The 22,718-nt window shown below is 35.0% G+C and overlaps 1 protein-coding gene across 1 annotated transcript in view; it reads left to right on the top strand.

Annotated features, from left to right (window-relative positions):
• Nucleotides 1–3,712: 3,712 nt before the first annotated feature.
• LOC131520960 (eukaryotic translation initiation factor 4 gamma 1-like) overlaps nucleotides 3,713–22,718 on the top strand; it is a 58,111-nt gene continuing 39,105 nt past the window's right edge. The window contains 7 exon segments of the mRNA XM_058745552.1: nucleotides 3,713–3,847; nucleotides 11,417–11,543; nucleotides 16,931–17,008; nucleotides 18,209–18,241; nucleotides 19,471–19,491; nucleotides 20,631–20,831; nucleotides 22,377–22,461. Coding sequence (XP_058601535.1) covers nucleotides 11,463–11,543; nucleotides 16,931–17,008; nucleotides 18,209–18,241; nucleotides 19,471–19,491; nucleotides 20,631–20,831; nucleotides 22,377–22,461 — 499 coding nt within the window. The 5' untranslated portion in view covers nucleotides 3,713–3,847; nucleotides 11,417–11,462.

Here is a 22,718-nt window from a genome sequence, read left to right on the forward strand (position 1 = left end):
CCAGTGTGTTTACGCAAATTGATCTTGCTTGGTACCAATTGTTCTCATTTCTTATGACATTATTACTGATATCTTCTCATGTTATGTTTAATAACATAGTAGTCGATGTGCGTTGATTAATATTCAGAAGCCAGTATTTTTCAATAGTGATGATGATAAATCTCTGGTTTTGTTTATATAATGCTTCCGCTAAAAAACATCCACTAAAATAATGTTTTAGATGTTATTGTGAAGGGAATTTGATTTACTACAACACTTTTTAATAATAATGTAAAATAGAAATCTTTTCTAAAATTTAAAATGTTTTTACTGTCACTTTAGATCAAAATAAATATAAAAAATCTAACTAATATGAAAAGTAGTATTTTTTTTTTTTCCTTTTGAATTTATTTTTAGTGACATTATTACAGCATGAGTCAGAATAACAGCAAATAATTTTAAATAATTAAAATAAGTAGTTTAAATATAAAAAGTTTAATTTTTAATAAAAGTTTAAAGTGTGGCAAACTGTAGCTTACAATGAGAAACTGTTCAAAATAATTCAAAATAGTTTTAGCAATTAAAATAATATAAGTAGTGCAAAATAAAATGCACAAAATTTATACAAAACATATATTTTGTTCTTCTAAATTTTAAGTGTGACAAAAACTGTAGCTTTGTATTTTCACAAAGTACAATTAGAAATTGAATTAAAATACTAAAATCATTTTTGAAGGAAATCTGATTTCCTATAACCCTTTTTAGTAATAAAGCAACACTGAGTCAGTATGAGTCACAGTTATTTCTAAATTGGTCGCCAGGCGGCGCTGTAAGAAAAGGCCACGCCTCTGTGAGCTTCGACCAATCACAATACTATGGGAATACTCATGAATATTAATGAGGCCATGCTGACGTCGCCCTGTGGCGAAAGCTGCGTTCATGAATATTAACGAGCCTAACTTATTTGTTTCAGCACAGTCACGACAGCAAATTAATATTCATGAGCAAAGCTCTGCGCGCACGCCGCGGCTGCAGTCACGTGGTCGGGATTCCCTATTGTCGCCGATCCCGGAAGTTCCCGAGTCGCCGGTTTCCGCCGGAAAAGGTTCCGTCCGGTCCAGACGGGTCTGTCTCTTTTTCTGTCTCTTTCGGTATCGTTTAACTGATCCGGTACAAAACCGGACCGGCACCGGAGCTGTACGATAAACTCCTGTCCGGTAAGAAACAGCCGCGCACGAGACATTACCGGCGCGTGTGCGTGCGTGTGTGTGTGTGTGCGTGCGCGTGTGTGAGGGAGGCTGTTAGATTAATTAAAAACACCAGATCAAATACATTGTCATAATCATTATTATTTTAATAATTTAATCCAGCATCATAGATAATGTGCTTTAGCGGCTAGTCAGATCTGTTATTGATATGGTTTCATGGTGTCATAATAATAATAATATATTATAATATTATAGTTTTAATTAATATTCTAAAGCAGGTTTGACTGACATATTTTCTGATTTTAGTTAGTTTTGGTCATTTTATTTATATATTTATTGTCATTTTTATTATTGTTATTATTTTTAATTTGTCTAAATTATTTATTTATTTTTATTTTTGTTTTTTAGGTCTAGTTATTTTAGTGAATTTAAACTTAATGGGGAAAAGTTAAGTTATGGAGTAAACTTAATTTAGTGAAGTTAAACTTAATGCAAATCATATAAATTGTGCAAAATAAAATCTCTTTAACTTAAATTTAGCGTTTCAGTGAGTAGCTTTGTACATAAATTTTAATTTTAGTAAAAGTTTCTGTAATTGTATTGTTTTTTGTTATTTTTATTTATTTATTTATTTTTCAATGTCTACGTTTTTTGTTCATTTTTCGTTTTAGTAAAAAAAAAAAAATGTAATATTGAAAAATGAAAAAAGATGTTAAACTTGAAGGAAAATTATATCAGTAGTACAAAATAAAATGCACAAAATACAATTTCATTTTTTATTTAATTTGTAATACGAGGCAAAAAAAAAGTAGCCTTGTTTAAAATAATTTTGGTTAAATATTGGTAATTTTATTGTGTTTTTTTTTGTAATTTTTTTTTTTTTTACTGTTTAAATAGTTTTTATTCTTTTGTATTTCAGTTTTAGTTATTTTAGAAAATGAAGTTAAACTTAGTGATTTCAGTAAATCAAGTGAAATGAAAATGAGAAAGGTTGACAGTCAGCTAAAAATAAAATACATTGTATATATTTTATTTTACTTGGTTTCTTTTTTCCAAAAACAAAAATAAAATTTAAATTTCATTTTAGTTTACTTTTTAGCAGACAAACATTGCATTTTCTTCAAGAAAACTCCAGATGCAAATTGCAGTTGAGATAATCGCGCTTCAAACAGGTGCTTTGGCCTGTTAATAGTTTGGCTTGATTTCTTCTGGCATTAAAGCGTGACATAACTGCATTTATCATCTCTGCTCCTGGTTTGGAGCAGATTAATATTTCACTGCCCTACATTTGTCAGATTGACTAACTGTCCTAATGTGAGACGGCAGCACCTGTGTGTGTGTGTGTGTGTGTGTGTGTGTGTGTGTGTGTGTGTGTGATCATGAATGCTTGGTCAGTAATGACGTCTGACAGCAGAGACACACGTGATTCTCATCATGTCACAGCGCTGGGTGTAAATATAGTAAACACTTGTTTGGTTTTGTCTTGTCACTGTATATATATCAGTGTTACTATATTATTGAGATACTATTATAGCTTTTGTTAATATTTTGAATTATTTTTTTTGTTTTTCTTTTCCAGTTTTTAATTTTAGTTTTAGTAATTTTATGTTTTGTGTGTTTGTAATTTTTATTATTATTTTTTTTAAATATTTATATACAGTTTTTTATTCATCTTTATTTTTAGTTATTTTATTATACTTTTCATTTTCATTTTAGTTGGAGTGTTTTTTTTTTTGTCATTTTTATTACGGGTAGTTGTCATGTCTATATAGTTTTTAAATTTTATTTTATTTTTTTGTTATTTTAATATATCAAGTTAATCAAAGGAATATGAGAAATGTTGCCTTGACGACTAGCTCAAATAAAATAAGTTTGAGGTTTTTTTAATGTTTTATTTTATTTAAAGTTGTACTGTATTTCAAGTAATGTTATGGGTGGTATAGTATTTATAGTTTTCATTAATATTTTGAATTAGTTTTTATTTTTATATTTTCCATTTCAGTTAAAACTTTAGTAATTTTGTGTTTTTGTCATTTTTATTAGATATTGTTTTTTTTATGTATGTGTGTGTGTATATATATTGTGTTAGTTAGCTGTATTTTTAGTTATTGCTATTTAATCAAAACAACACAGCTGCAGTTTGATTTAAAAAAACAAGAAAAAAAAACATTTTTTAAATGTTTTTGCAAATTAACTCTTCATATATATATATATAATGTGTATTACATTATTACATATATGTAGTAAATATACATTATATTACATATACATTATTATCAGATGTATATGCATTAATATCTTGTATAAGGCCAGGTTTTTACAGTAGTTCACTTCCATGTCAGACCTGTTTGACTTTGAGCACCGCCCTTAATTATTCATGAGATTACGCAATATTTGCCGCGTGCGCTTCTTAATGTATTAATATGAAGTTTTTAGTTATGATTAGTGTATGGGTTAATGAAAGTTCATCGAGCCCATTTAAACAGAGTTGTTGTGTTCGTGAAGTGTTGAATCATGCTGAGCGCGTGACTGCGCCTGCGCGAGCGACCCACGTGCTTTGTCCCGGCAGGCGCATGCGCGAGCGAGTGAACATGGCGACGCGCTGCACGTCTCGCGTTACCGGACAGTGAGACGCACCGAGAGAGAGAAAACGAGAAACGGTAAAGAGCCGCACTGTGTTTGTGTGTCAAATCAGCTGTTTTAGACGAATGCGCGATCGTGAGTATGTGTGTAACTGACGTTAATGTGGGGGCGCGTGCGTGCGCTCGGCGCGTAACGACGCAGTAAGTTGAGTTACTCAATCTGGCCCTCAGAAGTGATCAATACAGCAGATCTGTGTGTGTGTGTGTGTGTGTGTGCTGACAGGTGTCTCGTGAACCTCGTCGATTTTATTGAACATGCTAATATCGTGTTTTTAACGTGTACTTTGGTGAAACTCAATGTTTTACATCATGTCAGTTATTTGACATGCATCAGAGTACCATGTTAATACCATGATACATATCATAAATATGGTTATCCAACAGTACGGTGATATATTTGTATGTTTTTGGGGTAACATGTTATAGCTTACGTTTACTTAGAAGTATTTTGGAGTACCATCTAAATACCATGGTACATGAATGGTATATCAGTACAATGGTACATGATATATATATATATATGTGTGTGTGTGTGTGTGTGTAATTGAAGTAACATGGTATTTTCTAGTGTTTTGGACATGTTCCGTTGGGATGCAAGTCATGAAATTAATGCACCATGGGATTTAGAAGGTAATTTCAAGAATACCATGGTATACATCCAAAAAATCATGATGGCACCACGGAATATGTCCAAAGTGGTATATGGTAATGCCATGGTACATAACCATGCTATTTTTGTTACTGATTTGTAAATCATATAAATACCATGGTGTTGTCATCTTTTATGGATGTAATACTGTGTTTTTGGAATGTATTCGTGTGAATGCATGGCACACAATGTAATCAGAATTGGATAATCAGTATTGTTTTGTATTACTGTCTGATTTCATCACTGTACCATGGTATTACAGTATGTTTTTGTAATGGACAAACATGCACATAAACACTTGAACTAACTCAGTTGGTGTGTGTGTGTGTGTGTGTGTGTGTGTGTGTGTGTGTGTAAGCAAATATTGCTGATGCATTGTGTTTCTGATTAGTTGCTGTATGAATCTAATGATATTTTTAGATGATAAAAGACGTTGATGAGACATTAGTTCTCTTATTTCCTGATTTAACATCTAGAGATTGTAGTTTATCTTTTAAGAATAATTTGTGACCCTGCAGCACAAAAGCAGTCATAAGCAGCACAGGTATATTTGTAGCAATAGCCAACAATACATTGTATGGGACAAAATTATCCATTTTTCTTTTATGTCAAAAATCATTAGGATATTAAGTAAAGATCATGTTCCATGAAGATATTTCGTAAATTTCTTACCGTAAATATATCAAAACTTCATTTTTGATTAGCAATATGCATGGCTAAGAACTTCATTTAGACAACTTTAAAGGTGATTTTCTCAATATTTAGATTTTTTTGCTCCCTCAGATTCCAGATTTTCAAATAGTTGCATCTCAGCCAAATATTTCAAAAACTGACTCTTATGACTGGTTTTGTGGTCCGGGTTTTCTCTGGCTCTGGCCCGTGTCAGGCTTCTGGGTGGAGGTTGACAGTGAAAGCAGCTGGATGTGTAAAGGCAGCGTGGTGACGGAGCGAGTGTGTGAAGCGTTAGTCACTCGTGCGTGACTGTCGCATTACTGAAGCTGTCTCACACTGCAGTTCTGTATCCAATAGCAACACGCTCCAAAGGTCTCGTGTGCCGTGTTCAAACTCTCAAAGGAAAAGACAGACAAAGAGAGAGTCAGTGTGTTTGTGGGAGTTTCAGCGCCTGATGCCGACGGCCTGAATGTTTGTTTTAGTGGAGGAATGGTTCAGCCAATAATTAAAATGTTCACTCTCAGGTCATCCGAGATGTAGATGAGTTTGTTTCTTCATCAGGTTTGTAGAAATGTGTCTCTGCATCAGTGTCTCAGCAATGGATGCTCTGCAGTGAATGGGTGCCGTCAGAATGAGAGTCTGATAAAAACATCACAATAATCCACAGCACTCCAGTCCATCAGTTAACATCTGGAGAACACAAAAGCTGAGACAAATCCAGCATTAAGACATATTTAACTAAAATACGAGTCCATAATAACGCTTCCTCCAGTGAACAAGTGATATCGTAGTATCGTGCTATACACATTCTATCAGCTGCAGTTCTGGCGCCTCCGTCTCAATACAATGTACAACGCCACATGCATTCACATCAGTGTTAACTCAGCGGTGGAGTTACTCTCACGGGACACTTATTCGCAATCACAAAAGTACATTATTTGCATGTGCTTTAAAGCCTTTCCGGTTAAACATTTAATTCACGTGCTGTTCTGACGTGCGCTTTTTCTGAGCACATACACCTGAAGCGCGCACTAAAAAGCCTGTTAAACAGCGCCTGATTACTAAACTAAAGTTATCTTTTGCGCTAATAATGTCAAAACACACAAGCTTTATATACAGACTCAGTTGGTTATGTCTAAAATGAAAGTAAACAGCTGAGAGAAAACGGATGCGCGCTTGTATATTAGACGCGTGCAGGTCTTAAAGGGACAGTAAACATTCTACCGATTGTCATTAAAGGGATAGTGCACCCTAAAATTAAATTTCTGTCATTATATACTCACTCACATGTTGTCCCAAACCTGTATTAATTTCTTTCTTGTGCTGAACACAAAAGAAGATATTTTGAAGAATGTAACCAAACAGTTGCTGGTCCACATTGAATTTGATAATAACAAAAAATACTATAGAAGTCACTGGCGACCAGCAGCTGTTTGGTTTCCCACATTCTTCAAAATAACTGTTATGTTCAACAGAAGAAAGCAGTATTAAAATAACTTTTCCCATCATATCTTTTAGCACCAAATAGTATCGATAAGTACCTGTATCGATAAGCAATATCGGTATCAGTATCGATAAAATGTAAACGATACCCATTCCTAGTTGTTATTATTGATTATGGACTCGTATTTTAGTTGTAAGCAACAGTTTGAAGTTAAACGTCTTAATGCTGGATGTGTCTCAGCTTTTGTGTTCTCCAGATGTTAACTGATGGACTGGAGTGCTGTGGATTATTGTGATGTTTTATCAGCTGTTTAGATGCACAGCAGCAGAGTACTTTCTTTTTGTGTGAAAACATGCCGGAAAACTGTGATGTTTTAAAAGGGAATTACACAAATGAATATATGAATGAATTAATTATATGAATGTACCTCTGAAGGTATCTTCAGAAAAGATTCAATGGCATGATTTTGTTTTGATCTTCACTCCTAATAATGCCTAATAAAGTAGTGTTTTAATCACAATGCTGCTTTGTCCACGGATGTTACGAATGTCATTCACTCAGATCTGACGCTCAGTTGATTTGAGCCAATCAAAACATGACCGCCGCATTTTAAAAATGAGAAAAGCTACATTGGAAATTTATTTATTTTTAGTATGTTTTACAAGAAAATAAAATTTCACTCTTTCTACTTCAAACTTCAATGTTTAATTTTCATGAAAAGTACGTTTCTTGTAATTCTTTTGGAATTATTTGTGAAATTTAAAATTGTTTCTACACCAAATCTGTCTTTTTTCGTTATGTAATAGAAATGTATATCATGCTAAAGTTGACCGATTAATCGGCTGATATTTAGGTAACATACAACCCTATTGTACAAAACTGATGAGAAAAAACTAAGCAACAGTTATTTCAACAACAAAAAAATCACATTTAAAATGTAACTCTGGGAATGTCAGTTTACAGTTATTCACTGTAAATTATACGTTCTTTTTCCACTTCCAAAAACGGTATACTACTGTAAAATTACATGTAATGTCCAATACAGTTTTTCACCGTATATAGTAGGGGGACTTACCGTTAACCATTTAACAGATTTTTAATGTAGCATTTTTACAGTCTTTTACCGTTAAATTCATGGTCATTTTTTACAGTGTACTTAAATTATGTCCTAAAAGTATGTACTTTTTCTTCAAAAAAGAGAGTACATACTTTTGTAGGCAAGCTTTGGGACACACTACTTCGTCATAACTGCGTCTTTAACGGACGCTCTGTTGCTTAGTTACGTGCGTTCCGTCAGTGTTTAAATTGCCCTGTCAATCATCTTGTCACATATTTCACATTTTCGTTTCATAAAAAAATTGAAAGTGGGAGAGTGTTTCTTTTGCAGATTGCTACAGATACAGTTTTATATTTGCTGCAGTATTTTGGACATTCGAAAAATGTTATTCTGGCTAGAAAGTTATTCTTTCATTTTCTTACATTTTCATTATGATGAAATTATATTGAAATATAATCTTTGAAATTATATTCACTGATGAGTGACCAGCAGAAATGGATCTCATTTATAAAGAAATTCGCTGAATCATCTTAAATGGCAATATCCTAAATGTCCCTTATAAGTGATTTAATAGCAGAAACCATTATTAATAAAGAAAATAGAGCTGATTGAGAGTCATTTGAATTCTGCTCTCTTTGATTTGTGGCCTGAAAACCTTTTGAACTCGGCTTTTGGTGTGTTTAAGCGTTATGTAATGTCACTCCTGAGCTCCGTATCTGTGAGAAAAGTCCATCTGTCTGTACTGTACTGTACCCTTACGTCCAGTAACGTGTGTGTGTGTGTGTGTGTGTGTGTGTGTGTGAGAGAGAGTTGTACAGGTTTGCCTCTATATTTGGTTCTTGTAAAGAGAGCCGTGTCTCTAAATGAACTAGTTTGAGTCTCGGTCAGCTGATCTCTTGCTGCAGTCCTGTTCCTCTGATTCATTCACAAATGCAGCCACATGTCAAACACACAAAGCCGAATAATGAATGAGTGCTGCAGTAATTGCAGGTGCAGCTGGAAGCAGCTTGAGCTTCAGACCTCAACAAACTACAGATGAGATTCACAAAAAATTTACCAAATTTGCCTTCGGTTCTGATTAAAAGCATGGTGGGTTAACATTTGAAAATTAAGAAATTAATACATGTATCATTATTGTAATTTTACAGATACTGTGGGAAGAAAAGAAAAAAAGATATATATATATATATATATATATATATATATATATATATATATATATAAAATAGGGTTGCAAAGGGGCAGAACATTTCTGGTAAATTTCGGAAAACTTTTTAAAAAAATTCCAAAAGTTTACAAAAAATCTTGATAGTTTCTGTAATGCACTGTAATTAAATTTTCTGTATTTAGTAATATATTTTGTTTAATAAATTTGTATTTGTATTTAATAACTATTTAAAATAAAAAATAAAAATAAAATATATATATATATATATATATATATATATATTATAATAGCAATGTATTATTTTGTCTATTAATTATATAACATTTTATTTAATAATTATAGTAAATATAATTTTATTAAATGCTCAGATTTTATATCACAATAAAATTATTACAATAGTAATATATTTCTTGAATTGTTTAATTTGATTTAATAATTATAATAAAACATTTATTTTTATTGTATAATTATATTAATATAATCACTTTTTGCCAAATTTGTTCAGCCCTACAAACAAGCAAAGGAAATCTGAAGCTCTTTAAAAAAAAATATATATATATATATATATATATCACATTTTAAATTGTAATCACAATTTTTCTCCGCAAAATCGCAATTATTACTACTTTTTTTTTTAATTTTTTTTATTTTTATTTTTTTTTCCCCAGTCGTTCAGCCCTGTTACCATTTTTTTTTTTTTTTTAAACAACGAAACTTGTAAAGGTCTGCAATTCAAGGGTTTCATGATCAGGAGACCTGTTTTAAGAGACTTAATTTGCGTCTCTCTGTGTGTTTGCCTCCTGAGAGTTGCGCCCGGTGTAAACGTGTCTGTGCTGCAGTGTTTAAAGATGCACTGCTGTTATTTTTACTCTTTACTGCGGTGTTCAGGTCTGGATCTCTGGTGTTAAAGGTGAAGTGTGTTGTTACAATGTCAGCAAACACAACTGCAAAAGTAACTCCAGATGAACTCTTACTGGACTGAAGCAGCTCAGCTTTACTTGATTCTCCATCAATCATTTTTTAGTCTCAAATCTGATCATCAGGATCTTTTGAGGAGCGTTTGTTTCCAGGAGCTTTACTTTCACTGTTCCTCAGCGGAGGAATGATCTTCATCTCACATCTTCTGAGGAGCGTTTATCTTTTCATCTCTCCATCAGCATTGCATTATATGTTTGGATCATTTCAATCTCATCTTACTAAGACATATTATTGGAGATAAAGAGCGACTGCTGATATTTAGATCATTTTATGTCAACATCTGCTATACTGTTATTAAGATGTCATTGATTTACATTACAAGCAGCAGAATTTCGTCATATAAAAATTGCATATTTCTGCTCAGTTTGATTCTCTGAATTGAATTGATTCTAGTTTTTACTATATTCTGTCTATATCAGACTATATGAGCCATAAAAGCCTCATGGATCAAATATGATACTCAACAAAATCACGATAACACTTTATTATTTGTTATTATTATGTGTTCTTGTTAGTTACACATTACATGTACTTACCATTATAATAACAATAAATTATGCATAATTACATGCAAGTAGCAAACCCTAACCATATAGTACATGTTGTCAATTCAGTGTTTCCCACAAGATTTCGTGACACTTGCGGCGGCAGGTGACGTAGCATATTAATTTGCATGTTTATGACGTCATTGCGTCAAGTTTGCGTTCAGACAAGTTTTGGCACTTCAGATGTTTTACTCTATGAACTGTCAAATGTAATATTGAATAACTGTATGCCCAATAAAGCTGTTCACATTGACATATTTTCTGTTGTCATACATAAAACAAGTATAAATAGTGACTAAACACGACCCATTAATACTACGTTAACCAGGAATCGCTCACTATATTCCTTAAATTCTTATTTATAATCACGACATCGTCTGATAACATCAACATACATCTACACTAAAAAAAACACTATATGCGGACCTCTTCAGAGTCGGACCTCGAGCTCACGGGGCAGCACTGGAAACATCTTCCAACTGAATGAAAGCTAAGGTTTTTTCCAAAAAGTCGCTAGGTTTGTCAGTATGTGCCTTTTATGGAAAAAAGCTGCTAAAAGGGTCTGAAAGTTGCTAAATATTGTGCTAAAGTCGCGCTCGTGTGTGTGGGACGCGGGAGCTGATGGCAGGGGGCGGTGGGTATTTTTGGCGGTCGATGTGGATATTGTGGCGGGCCGCCACAAATAAATCAACGTGTGGGAAACACTGCAATTAATACTACTGAGTATTTAAATGTATAATTACACTGTAACAAGGACACCTTAAAATAAAGTGTAACCAAAAACACGCATGCAAACTTTTGTTTTAATTTTACCATTTCAAAAAAAATAATTTTTTAGAGGGTTAATATCAAAAAGGACACACTTGAGCTTTAACAAATGCTGTCTGATGATTCAGCGTGACTCGGATCTTTCTGTTTGTACAGACGACCATGAACTTCTGACGTGTGCATTAATCATTTACACTCAGACATTATAATCGCTAATTAAGTTTTAGACGCAATGAACAGCTGAATAATAACTTGATATGTCTCTGTCTCTCTCTCTCTCTCTCTCTCTCTCTCTCTCTCGTTCAGGTTTTGTCAGTAGGTACTGCGTCTCGATGCAGATGCTCCGGGTGAAATGAATAAGGCACCTCAGCCTCTGTCAGGACCCCCCTCTGGCCCTCCCCACCCCTCCGCGCCCTCCCCGGGTCTGTCCCAGGTAACCCACGTCACGCTTTCAGTCATTGTGATCTGGGATGCACCGATATATCGGTCGATAATCGGTGTTAAAAACAACCGATGATTAGGTTATTAGATTATATCCTGTCAATCAAAATGCGGCAGGAAAATGTTTCAGATAGCAACTTGAAAAATGTATGGCTGTTTGAGTTAAAGCAGTAATAACTCATTAATGCAGTGCTGTTAATGCAGGTTTTGTTTGACCTTATAAACTATAAACCACCCATAGTTCAAGCCAGGGTTGCCAGATATGTTTTTTTTCCTCACTAAACATTATTTGTAATGTGCCTCAAATCCAATAATCACAACAAGCTTTGTGTTTTGTTACTTCTGATAAGAAATAAAATCTCGGCTTTTAAATCCTGTACATTTTATCACAAAATTCAAACAGGAAGTTCAAGCGGCAGCGCGAGACTCTTCCGCTTTAATACAAGTTATAGCACAAAATAAATGTGAATGAACGTCAGAAGTTGTCAAAAAAAAAAAGTAGAACTTACTGAAATCTATCATGTCTAATATAATCGCTTCAACAGAAAGAAAGGCGTTAAATAAAGCATCTTGTGAACAATGTCAATTAACATTGCATTTACCTCAGGAAAGTTATCTGTTGTTCACTTTTCATTAGTTAGCTATGAAAACACTAGAGGAAGCTTAATTACTGTTAATTATATAAGTATGTTTGAATAAATCTGTCATGATGACCTAAAGTGCAATTGAGTTGTATACAGACGTTTTTATTTGAGTGTTATTATTATATCAGAATCACGTTTATTGCCAAGTACAGTACATGTACGAGGAATTTGTCTTGGTAAATTGGTGCTTGACAAGACAACAGAAATCAAAAATAAATAATAGAAACAATGAGGTAACGATTTAAAAGATAAATTTAGGAAGATAAAATAAAATTTAAATACAAAATAAAAAACGTTAACTCTACATTTGTGCAGAATATGTAAAGTGTACATTTCTGAACATTGTGCAAGATGTGCAGTTAGAGGCAAGTGCAACTGATACAGTCTGAGGTGTGTTTCTTACTGTAAAGTGTAAGAAACTCATGGGCGTGAGTAAGAAACCCTGATGAGTCCTGGATATTGTTGAAAAGGAGAGTTGCGGATGGAAAGAAACTATTTTTGTGGCGTGAGGTCCTGGTCCTGATGGACCGCAGCCTTCTGCCAGACGGGAGTGCTTCAAAAAGTTTGTGTCCAGAGTGAGAAGTGTCAGACACAATCTTAACCACCCGCTTCAGGGTCCTGGAAGTGTACAGGTCCTAAAGAGATGGAAGGTTGCATCCGATTACCTTCTCAGCAGAGCAAATAACACGTTTCAGTCGGCCTTTGTCCTTAACAGTGGCAGCAGCATACCCCAGATGCTAATGGAGGAAGTGAGAATGGACTCAATGATGGAAGTGTAGAAATGAATCATCATTGTCTTTGGCAGGTTAAACTTCTTCAACTGCCTCAGGAAGTACATCCTCTTCTGTGCTTTTTTAATTAGAGAGCTGATGTTGAGGTCTTGGATGATGATGGTGCCCAGGAAGCAGACAGAGTCTACAGTTTCCACTGGGGAATTACACAAGATAATGGGGGCAGGTGGGGCTGGGTGGTTCTTCCTGAATTCAATCACCATCTCCACAGTTTTTACACCGTTGAACTCCAGGCTGTGCTGATTGCACCAGGTCACCAGATGGTCAATCTCCCACCTATAGGCAGACTCATCCCCATCAGAGATGAGCCCAATGAAGGTGGTGTCATCCGCAGATTTCAGTAGTTTGACATACTCGTGACAGGAGGTGCAGCTGTTGGTGTATAGATTGTTGGTGTAAACGGAGTCTCTTGAAGACTCTGTTTACATCTCTTTCCTGGATGGTGAGAGACATTCCTATGATGGGGCTGGAGGGGGAGGGGGCCGTTAAGGTGTGGAGCTGTGAAGAGGCTGATGAGCTGATGTTCAAGCTCAAGCTGAGGGCTGGTGTCACGGGGGATGGTATTAGGACTGTCCCATTGTCTTTCAAGTCAAGTGAAGTCACTATTATTTGTATAGCGCTTTTAACAATGCAAATTGTGTCAAAGCAGCTTTACATCAGCTTGATATAAAACTGGGTGGCTTTATATCAGATTTACAGTATTTAGACGGGGAAATAGTTTGTCGAAATAGTGTCATTCTCCTCTGGCCAGACAAAATCAGCAGTTTAAATCTAGGCTGCAGCAGAGTTAGATTGTGCAGAGGACTCATCTGGTTCCTGTGGTCTTGTCCCGAAGGCTGTCTAAGTGACGAGGTCTTAACTCTTAACGCTGACGTTCAGGGCTGTAGAGGTCATCTCTAGGTGCTGATCCACCATCTGATCTGGATACGGTCTGGATCCGGGTGGCTACGGTGATCTCGGAATAAGAAAGAATCAGACTAATATTAGCATAGATGCTATTTTTCTAATGATGTAACAAGTGCATCGGGTGTTATGGGAAGTGTTCCCGGGTCCAGTTGACCTAATTAATGCAGCCTAACAATCCTTTAACGGATTTGAATTATAGAAATGCGATAGTGTATTATGTGTAAGCCAGGCTAAAGAGATGGGTCTTTAATCTAGATTTAAACTGACAGAGTGTGTCTGCCTCCCGAACAGTGTTAGGTAGATTGATCCAGAGTTTGGGCGCTAAATAGGAAAACGATCTCCCGCCCGCAGTTGATTTTGATATTCTAGGTATTATCAAATGGCCAGAGTTTTGAGATCGCAGCGGACATGAAGGACTATAATGCGATAAGAGCTCACTCAAATACTGAGGTGCCAAACCATTCAGTGCCTTATAGGTAATTAGCAAGATCGTCAAATGTATACAATGTTTAAAAGGGAGCCAGTGCAGTGTTGACAGACTCTTTCGCTCTTTCAAAGCGGCAGTAAAACTCATGGCCAGTTGTTGGTCGTTAGCAGAGTGGGGGGCTTTAGGTTTACAGTTTGTGATCTGTCTGAGTCCTTTCCAGACAGAAGTAGAGTCATTAGTTGAAAATTGCTGTTGTAGTTTCTCAGAGTACAGTTGTTTAGCTTCTCTCACCGCCTTGCTAAACTTGTACTTTGACTCTTTAAACCTGATTGTATCCCTACTTTTAAATGCAGCATCCTTCTCTAGCCTTAAGGCTAGTTCACACTACAGGATTTTAAGCCCGATTTGCAAATTAACGAGCTCGCCGACAGGTCGGGCTGTAATCGGGGGAAAATCAGCGGGTGATCGGCGCTCCGCAATCTTTATGTGTGAACTACACAACGATGCATCAAAGACACTCGCTGACTCGTCGCCGACGCAAAACAAATATCTAGCATGCCAAATATCTGGACCGGTCGGCCGACTCAATCACGTGGTGTCAGGTGTCGTGACGAGCTACAGCCAATGAAAGAGCAAGGCAGACCATTCGCAAAACCCGCCCACCCTAGTTACTGTTGCCATGACCGACAAACAATGCAGCTCTCACACTACACGCGTGTTCTCACGCAGTGAAAAATACATCACAGATCAAAGAGGAAACTGACACACCGACAGAGAAGACAGAGCAGGTTCCTTCTGATATGAAACAAGATCTCGGGACCCTCAGCTTTTAAATTGAGTTATTTTTAAAGAAATTCAAACAATAAATACCGTTTTGTGGCTTTCAATGTGTCGTGACAGATCACTGTATTGCCTCAGTTCAAACACGATTGTCTTTTCATATTTACTTAATGCACAAAATAAAGTCCACCGAAGTTAATCTGCTCTTCTGTCTGATTTGTGGTTAAGGCTAGAAGGGATACAGCTGCGGCTACTGGGCATGCGCATTTACATATTTTCCGAGCCAACAATATAACGTGAAACCTATAAAATGGTTTTAAAAAGCACATGGCGTCGTAGTTTCATCACTTTAGAGTGTCGCAGTAAAGGACCTGTTATAGTTTAATGAGTAGGAAGATGACATGAAGCGTCGCGGTTAACCTGCATTGAAAACAGATGAGCGCACATGTGCATATAAAGCTCCCATTCGGGGCGAAGTTCGTGGGATTTTGTCCACAGGATGATAAGAGCAAACATATTATTTTATTATTTCTCACTCAGTATTTTAACTTAAGCGCTGCATCCATGCATACAGCGCCGGACATGACAGATTTTCTGGTGCGCAAAACAAGTACTTTAAAGGAATACCTTTTAGCTTATTGCCGTTACCATGGCAGCCAACAACAGCTTAACCCTCCGCACATATTTATATTTAGTTATATTGAAAAAGTTTCAATTCAGTCGTTCTTTTTTCCCCCGTTTTAACATGTATTTCTATGAAGACTGGCCGCAGCGGCTGCACATAATATACGCCTTCTGATTGGTCAGATCGCATGTCAATCAAGCTCTTTGCTAACGGTCAATTCTCACGCGTTTTCATGACAAAACGTGGTTTAGGGACCGAATCGTTGGGTGACAGAGTTGTTGTCAGCTCGTGTAGTGTGTAACCCCTGGTTGCGGATCATTTATACAGTCACATAGTGTGAACACCACAACGACTTAAAGACAGACAATCAAGTCATGTAGTCTGAACAGCACAGCGATCTGCCGACGTGTAAAGTCGTGTAGTGTGAACTAGGCTTTAGCTGTCTGAGTCTGGCTGTGAACCAGGGTTTGTCATTGTTATAACTCAGCCTGGTACGTGATGGAACACAGCTATCTTCAGAGAAGCTTATGTACGATGTCACAGCCTCTGTATACTCATCCAGGTTGTTGGTATCAGTCCTTAATACATCCCAATCAGTACAGTCCAAGCATGCCTGAAGATTCCCCACAGCTTTTCTTGTCCACTGCTTTGATGTCCTCGCAACAGGTTTGGAAAGCTTTAATTTCTGCCTATATGCAGGAATCAGATGGACCATCACATGGTCAGAGTGGCCCAGTGAAGCTCGTGGGACGGCGTGATAGGCACTGCTTACTGTAGTATAGCACTGATCCAGAGTGTTTTCCTCTCTGGTGGGACATTTAATAGATTGTCTGTATTTGGGGAGTTCACTTGTGAGATTTCCTTTGTTAAAATCACCAAGGACAATAACAAAAGAGTCTGGGTATGTGCGCTCCATGCACAAGATCTGCTCAGCAAGCGTATGCTGTTGTTGATGTCTGAAAACAAAAGGCATTGAATGTAATAGTGTTGTTGTTTATATTAACCTCTAATATTACATACCAAGTTTAGTTTACAGCATTAATTGGGAGATGGGTTTTTTTCTTAGGAAAACAGAACTACCGATATCGGCAGATATTGTTCTGAATAATCGGTTATCGGTTGAGAAATTGAGTATCGGTGCATTTCTACTCATGATCTCTGTGGATTACTCTTATGATTGAATGATACACGTGTGTCTCTCTTTAGCCCAGTTATCCTCCTGCTCCGCCGGTTGTGTTTGGCACCCCTCCGCCGCAGATGAACCCCGCCGCCCAACCCCGACAGGTACGCAGACACGCATCACTTCCTGTGAGCCTGCTGGGTCATTGGCCCAATTGTGTTCCCCATTGGCATTTCAAGATTCAAGAAGGAACCAAACCAGCCAGCCTGTTACATTTAACACACATTTTAAAGGTATTTAGGTGTTAAAGCAGAGATTCCCAAAATCTGTGAGCTAAAATATTTACTTGAAGTCTCTCTGAGATTTTAACTTATTTCAATAATTTAGCACATTCATATGGTCACAGTTCTCAGAATCAATGGTTACATGACATGCAGGTAAACAAATACAATATTTAATCTTGTTAGTAAGTGTTTTATTTTGAATTTAATTATTTAAATAATTTTATGATTATTTTATTACAACATGCTACATAGTACATTCTTAATTTTTTCCAAGAAAATAAAAGATAATAAAAAAAAAATTTGAAAATTTAAAAATAATAAATATATATATATATATATATATATATATATATATATATATATATATATATATATATATATATATATATATAATAAAAGTATTATTTATATACTATTATAGTATTTGTTATTTATTAATAATCTGTGTTTTTGTCATTTTATTAGTGTTATATGTCTATTTAGTTTATATTAATTTGCTTTGCCTTACATTTTAGTACGTAAAATTAAAATAAAATTAGAAAGGTTGCCTTAGCAGCTAACTTGTTTTTTATTTGTATTGCTGTCTTTTAGAAATTAATCGAATGTAAATGAACAAATCTTAAGACAATGAGAGATCGCAAAATTAGTTTCCTCTCATTTTGAAGTTGATAAACACCGAGAGATCACAATGCGACACAGTATTTAAATTTTTTTGATTGCTGGGTCTTGCTTCAGTATTTTGGGTCTTGAAGGTTCTGAATGAGATTTTTACTTCATGAACTCATCGGATGATCCCTGTGAAAACATTGAGGTTCATGTAAGTTTTGTCCAGAAAAAGCTGTTGAATATGTTTGGACAAACCAGACGAATTATCAGCGAGTGAACATCAAACGAATGTGAATGTAAGAGCGCCTGTACTTGAGTTCAGAGGTTGCCCTGCATCCTCCTGACCTCTCGTTGTGTGTGAGATTGGTGCGACTGAGGTGCTTCTGGGAAAATAGGATCTCTCCTCTGCTTTTGTGGCTGGTGTTGCTTCGGTTTCTTGACCTCTGACCTGTATGTGTGGCTTTCTCTTTCTAGTTTGCCTCAGGTCCTAGAGCTTTACCACAACAGGTACTAACAAACACACCCACATTCAGTGAACAAGACCTGAAACATACTCTACGCCATTGCGAAATGAACTCTGCTTTGTATTCGCAGTGTTGCGTAATTATCATAAACAAGAATGAAGTCTTCTCTTTCTGAGCAGTAGTTTAAGATGATCTTGTGAAGCGAGTTAGTTGAAGTTAGAAAAACTGCTGAAAAGTTTATATCTAGATACCTGATTTATCTGATAAGAGAGGGAGAATTAAATTAAAAATTAAATAAAACCATATTTTTAAATTGTTTTAAAAAGAAGGAAAAGGTTAGACGAAGTAAAATGAATAATGAATAATTAAATAATTAAAAGAAAGCAAAAAGTAAGGAAAAGATGATAAAATTAAATAAAACTATATGATTTTAAAGACATAAAATTAATTTAAATAAGTAAAAGAAAGAAGCAAGATAATAAAAGAAATAAAGTCAGAAAAAGTAATATAATATGCAATTAAATGATTAAAAAAGACCACAAATTGCATTTAAATAATTTAAAGATAACGAAGTATTATAATAATGAAAATTGTAAATAATAATGAAAAACTAATTATTAAAAAGAAATAAAAATGAAAGTAAGAAAAGATGGAATTAAATTAAGAAATTCATTAAACTTAATTAAAAGAGAAAAAGAAAGATAATAAAATTAAATAATTAGAAAATAAAAAATATTTAAATAATTAAAAAGAAAGAAAAATGAAAGAAAAGCATAATACAATTCAATTAAACGATTTAAAAAGAAGAAAAATATTTAAAGTGAAAAAAAAATTAATTAATTTCAATAATTAAAAAGCAACTAATAAAGTAAGGTAGTAAAATAAAATTAAATAGTTAAAAAAGAAAAATACTTTAATAATAATAATGAATGATAATAAATATAATTAAATAATTAAAAAGAAAAATATAATTAATATATAAAAGAGAAAGGAAAAAGAAAGTAAGATAATAAAATAGTTTTCTAGTTTAATGACAGAATCAGTCTTTTGCAGTGTTCGTGTGCTGCTCATGTAGAGTATGTTTCTGGCAGTTGTTGTGTCGTCTCAATCTGAACAATGCTGTGTTTGCATGCTGCTCTGTTCCTCTAACTGTCTGCCGGTGGGTAACACACTCTTCATCTCTCTCTCTCTCTCTCTCGCTCCTCTGCTGTGTGTGTGTGTGTGTGTGTGTGTGTGTGTGTGTGTGTGTGTGTGTGTGTGGTGCTGCTGAAGGGAGGATTCAGGTCACTGCAGGTAACGCTCACCCGCTTTTCATACACTTCACAAAAATCTTTCTTTAAAATCAGTGTGAAACGCTGTTAAACCCATTTTACTTTCATAATATGATAAATATAAGTTAAACGGCACACTCGAGTTTTATTCACCAGGAATTAAAAATGTGAGCTTCATTCATAGGGCTGGGTTTTGACACAAAATTCACAATTCGATTCTCATTCACAAGCTTGCGATTCAATATCAATTATTGTGGATATATATCAGGTACACATGCCAAATTTTCTCTTAACTAATGCTGTAAAATATACACGAGAGTCAGTTTGTACTACATTACTATAATATTGAAGGTTAAAACTGACTTGATTTTTAAGCTACACAACTGCTTAAATTATACTTAATGAAGTTTTTATAATAAAAGTTACTATATATATATATATATATATATATAATATTTCTACTTCAATTCGTTTTTTTATATAAAAATTTAAATCTTAAAAAATTATAAATTAAACATTGAAGAAGAGTAAAAATTAGAATGAATATATGGTGTAGAGTTCATTTCTCTATTTGACTGAGTCACTGAATATGTTTTTTTCGTAAGTAAATTACGTGACGTTGTTTACAAGCCGTTATATTTTATGTCTTAGTTTGCGCGGTTGAAACACTTAGCGATTACAGGAGACGGATTTCAGTAAGTTGTACCTTCAGATGTTTATTCATGTTTATTTCGTGCTGAAACTGGTATTAAAGCGGAAACGATGATCGGATCACGCCGCTGCTTCAAGGCAGAGATCTTTCACTCCACATTAAACAGCGTTTATCATTTGAATACTGTTATACAATAGACAGAATTTGAAATCTGAGACTTTGTTTCGTATTAAACGTACAAAAGCACAAAGCTTATTGCGATATATATCGGAAGGGAAGTGTGATACGATGTTCCGTTCATTAACTTAAAACAGGCTAGACTGATCGATTCTTGGGATTTAAGAATCAAAATTGATTAAAATCCCAGCCCTATTCATTCAGGTTAATTTCTGCTGAAATGAAAAGACTGAATCCAATATTTGATTAAAGTATAGCTTAAAATTTTTTGGATAAAAGCGTCTGCAAAATGACTAAATGTAAAAAGTGTCTGTGTTTTTCTCTCATTACAGCCGTTCTATCCCGGTCGGCCCACTTTACCCGCCAATACTGGGCGTGTCCAGCCAAGCTCCGCCCCTCGGCCCATCCCCCCTCAGCACGGACCCCGCCCCTCTCATGTGTTCCAGCCCGGCCCCTCCCAGATGATGATGATTCCCCAACAACCAATCAGCTTCCCCAATTCACAAGGCCCGGCTTACTATATATCTGGCCAGGTAACACATCCATAATACAGCATCGCTGCATACGCACGAATTAAAGAGTTCATTTATTCATTTAATCACTAAATTAAAAATTAAATTTTCACTCGTTCACTCGCCCGCTCCAGCTAAATAGATATATTTGCATGACTTTCTAACATTTACAGATGAAGAATGTACCTATGATATGTCAGTTATACACAACGCCTCAAATGCATTTAACAGCACAAATTTATTTATTTCAAGTCAGATTTTGGACTTTAATCACTGCTTTTCCTTAGTGTTGTGATTATCATATTCACGCAGCAGCAGCGGTGGTGACAGAACACGCTTGAGAAACAGTTTAAAGAGGAGAAATCAATCTAAATATAAAATATCGGTCAGATTATTGGACACTTTCTAAACAATAAAAGAATAGCACATCCACTAGTAATTCTATATGAATAAATAGTTTTTTTAGCGATGCAAATATGTTAGAAAAAATGCATCCCGATAGAGAAAAACAAAAAAAATCAAAAGGCTATTTTAAGAATAAAATTGAATAAATTAAGTTGTTTTTATGCATTCAAATAATTAGACATGCTAAAACACAGAATTTGGTAACATTAAAAACATATGGTGAGGAAAAAAGAAAACATGGCGCAGGGCCCTAAGCATGTAGTTTTTGTTAAACTTTTAATAAATTGATGTGAAGCATACGACAAGCTTTCAATTTAATTTAACCATTAAAAAGGAGTCCAGAAAAATGTAAACGAGAAAAAATAAAAAATAAAAAACGGAATTGGTGAAAAAATAAAACGAATTTCATAGGGCCCTACAAATGGTTTATAAATCAATGAATGCTCCTAAATCCATCCTACTTTACTGATCCCAGATCATCTTGACATCATGCAGATGTGCATGTCTCTATATTGATTTTGAAATGTTTATTTTAACACAGAATCCAATTTATGGAATTGGGATCAAAACTGATCATGTTTTATCAAGAAAGCACCAGTTATTGTGGTGTCGCTTATTGTTTTTATTTGTATTTTAAATTAAAGGTTTATATTTTTACATTTTCTCTTAATTTTTTTTAATTTGAAAGGTTTTTTGTTGTGTGTTTGTATTTTTTAAATATGCTTATTGTTTATATTATTTAAGGTTTAGATATTTTAGTAAAAAAAGTCTAAATGAAGTAGATGTTTCAATGCCAGCTAGCTTTAAAAAAAAAAGATTATATGTTTTACTGCAGTTGATGTTTATTTTATTTCACGTAACAGATGGTTTTTTGTTTTGTTTGTTTGTTTTGTGTGGGGGGTTGTTTTTTGTTTTAGTTAACGATAATACCCCAGCACAGGATGTTCTGTGCACACACACACACACTCTCTGTGTATTGATTCTGCTGACTCCTCCCCTTTCTAAACTCTGTCCCGGTCAGCTGACCCTCTGTACCGTTCCTAATTGTGCAACTCTAAAAAGGGGGAGGATTGTTGGGTGAATGGAAAAATGCCCTGAAACAGGACTGTCAGGTGGTTTTTGATGAGTCAGTCTCTCTCTCTCTCTCTCTCTCTCTCTCAGTACCGTCCCTCATACGTGACCCCTCAGCAGTATCAGGTGGCCGGTTCTCCTGGTTTCTATCCCGGCACGAGTCCGGCTGATTACGGTACGTATGGAGACAGGAAGCAGTTAATCCACATTTGTGACTCTGGAGCAGAAAAGCAGTCATAAGCAGCACAGGTGTATTTGTAGCAATAGCCAACAATACATTGTATGGGTCAAAATTATAAATTTTTCTTTTATGCCAAAAATCATTAGGATATTAATTAAAGATCATGTTCCAGGAAGATATTTTGTAAATGTCCTACCGTAAATATATCAAAACTTCATTTTTGATTAGTAATATGCATTGCTAAGAACTTC

This window comes from Onychostoma macrolepis, chromosome 15 (assembly GCF_012432095.1).
Source record: "Onychostoma macrolepis isolate SWU-2019 chromosome 15, ASM1243209v1, whole genome shotgun sequence".
Taxonomy (NCBI): Eukaryota; Metazoa; Chordata; class Actinopteri; order Cypriniformes; family Cyprinidae; genus Onychostoma; species Onychostoma macrolepis.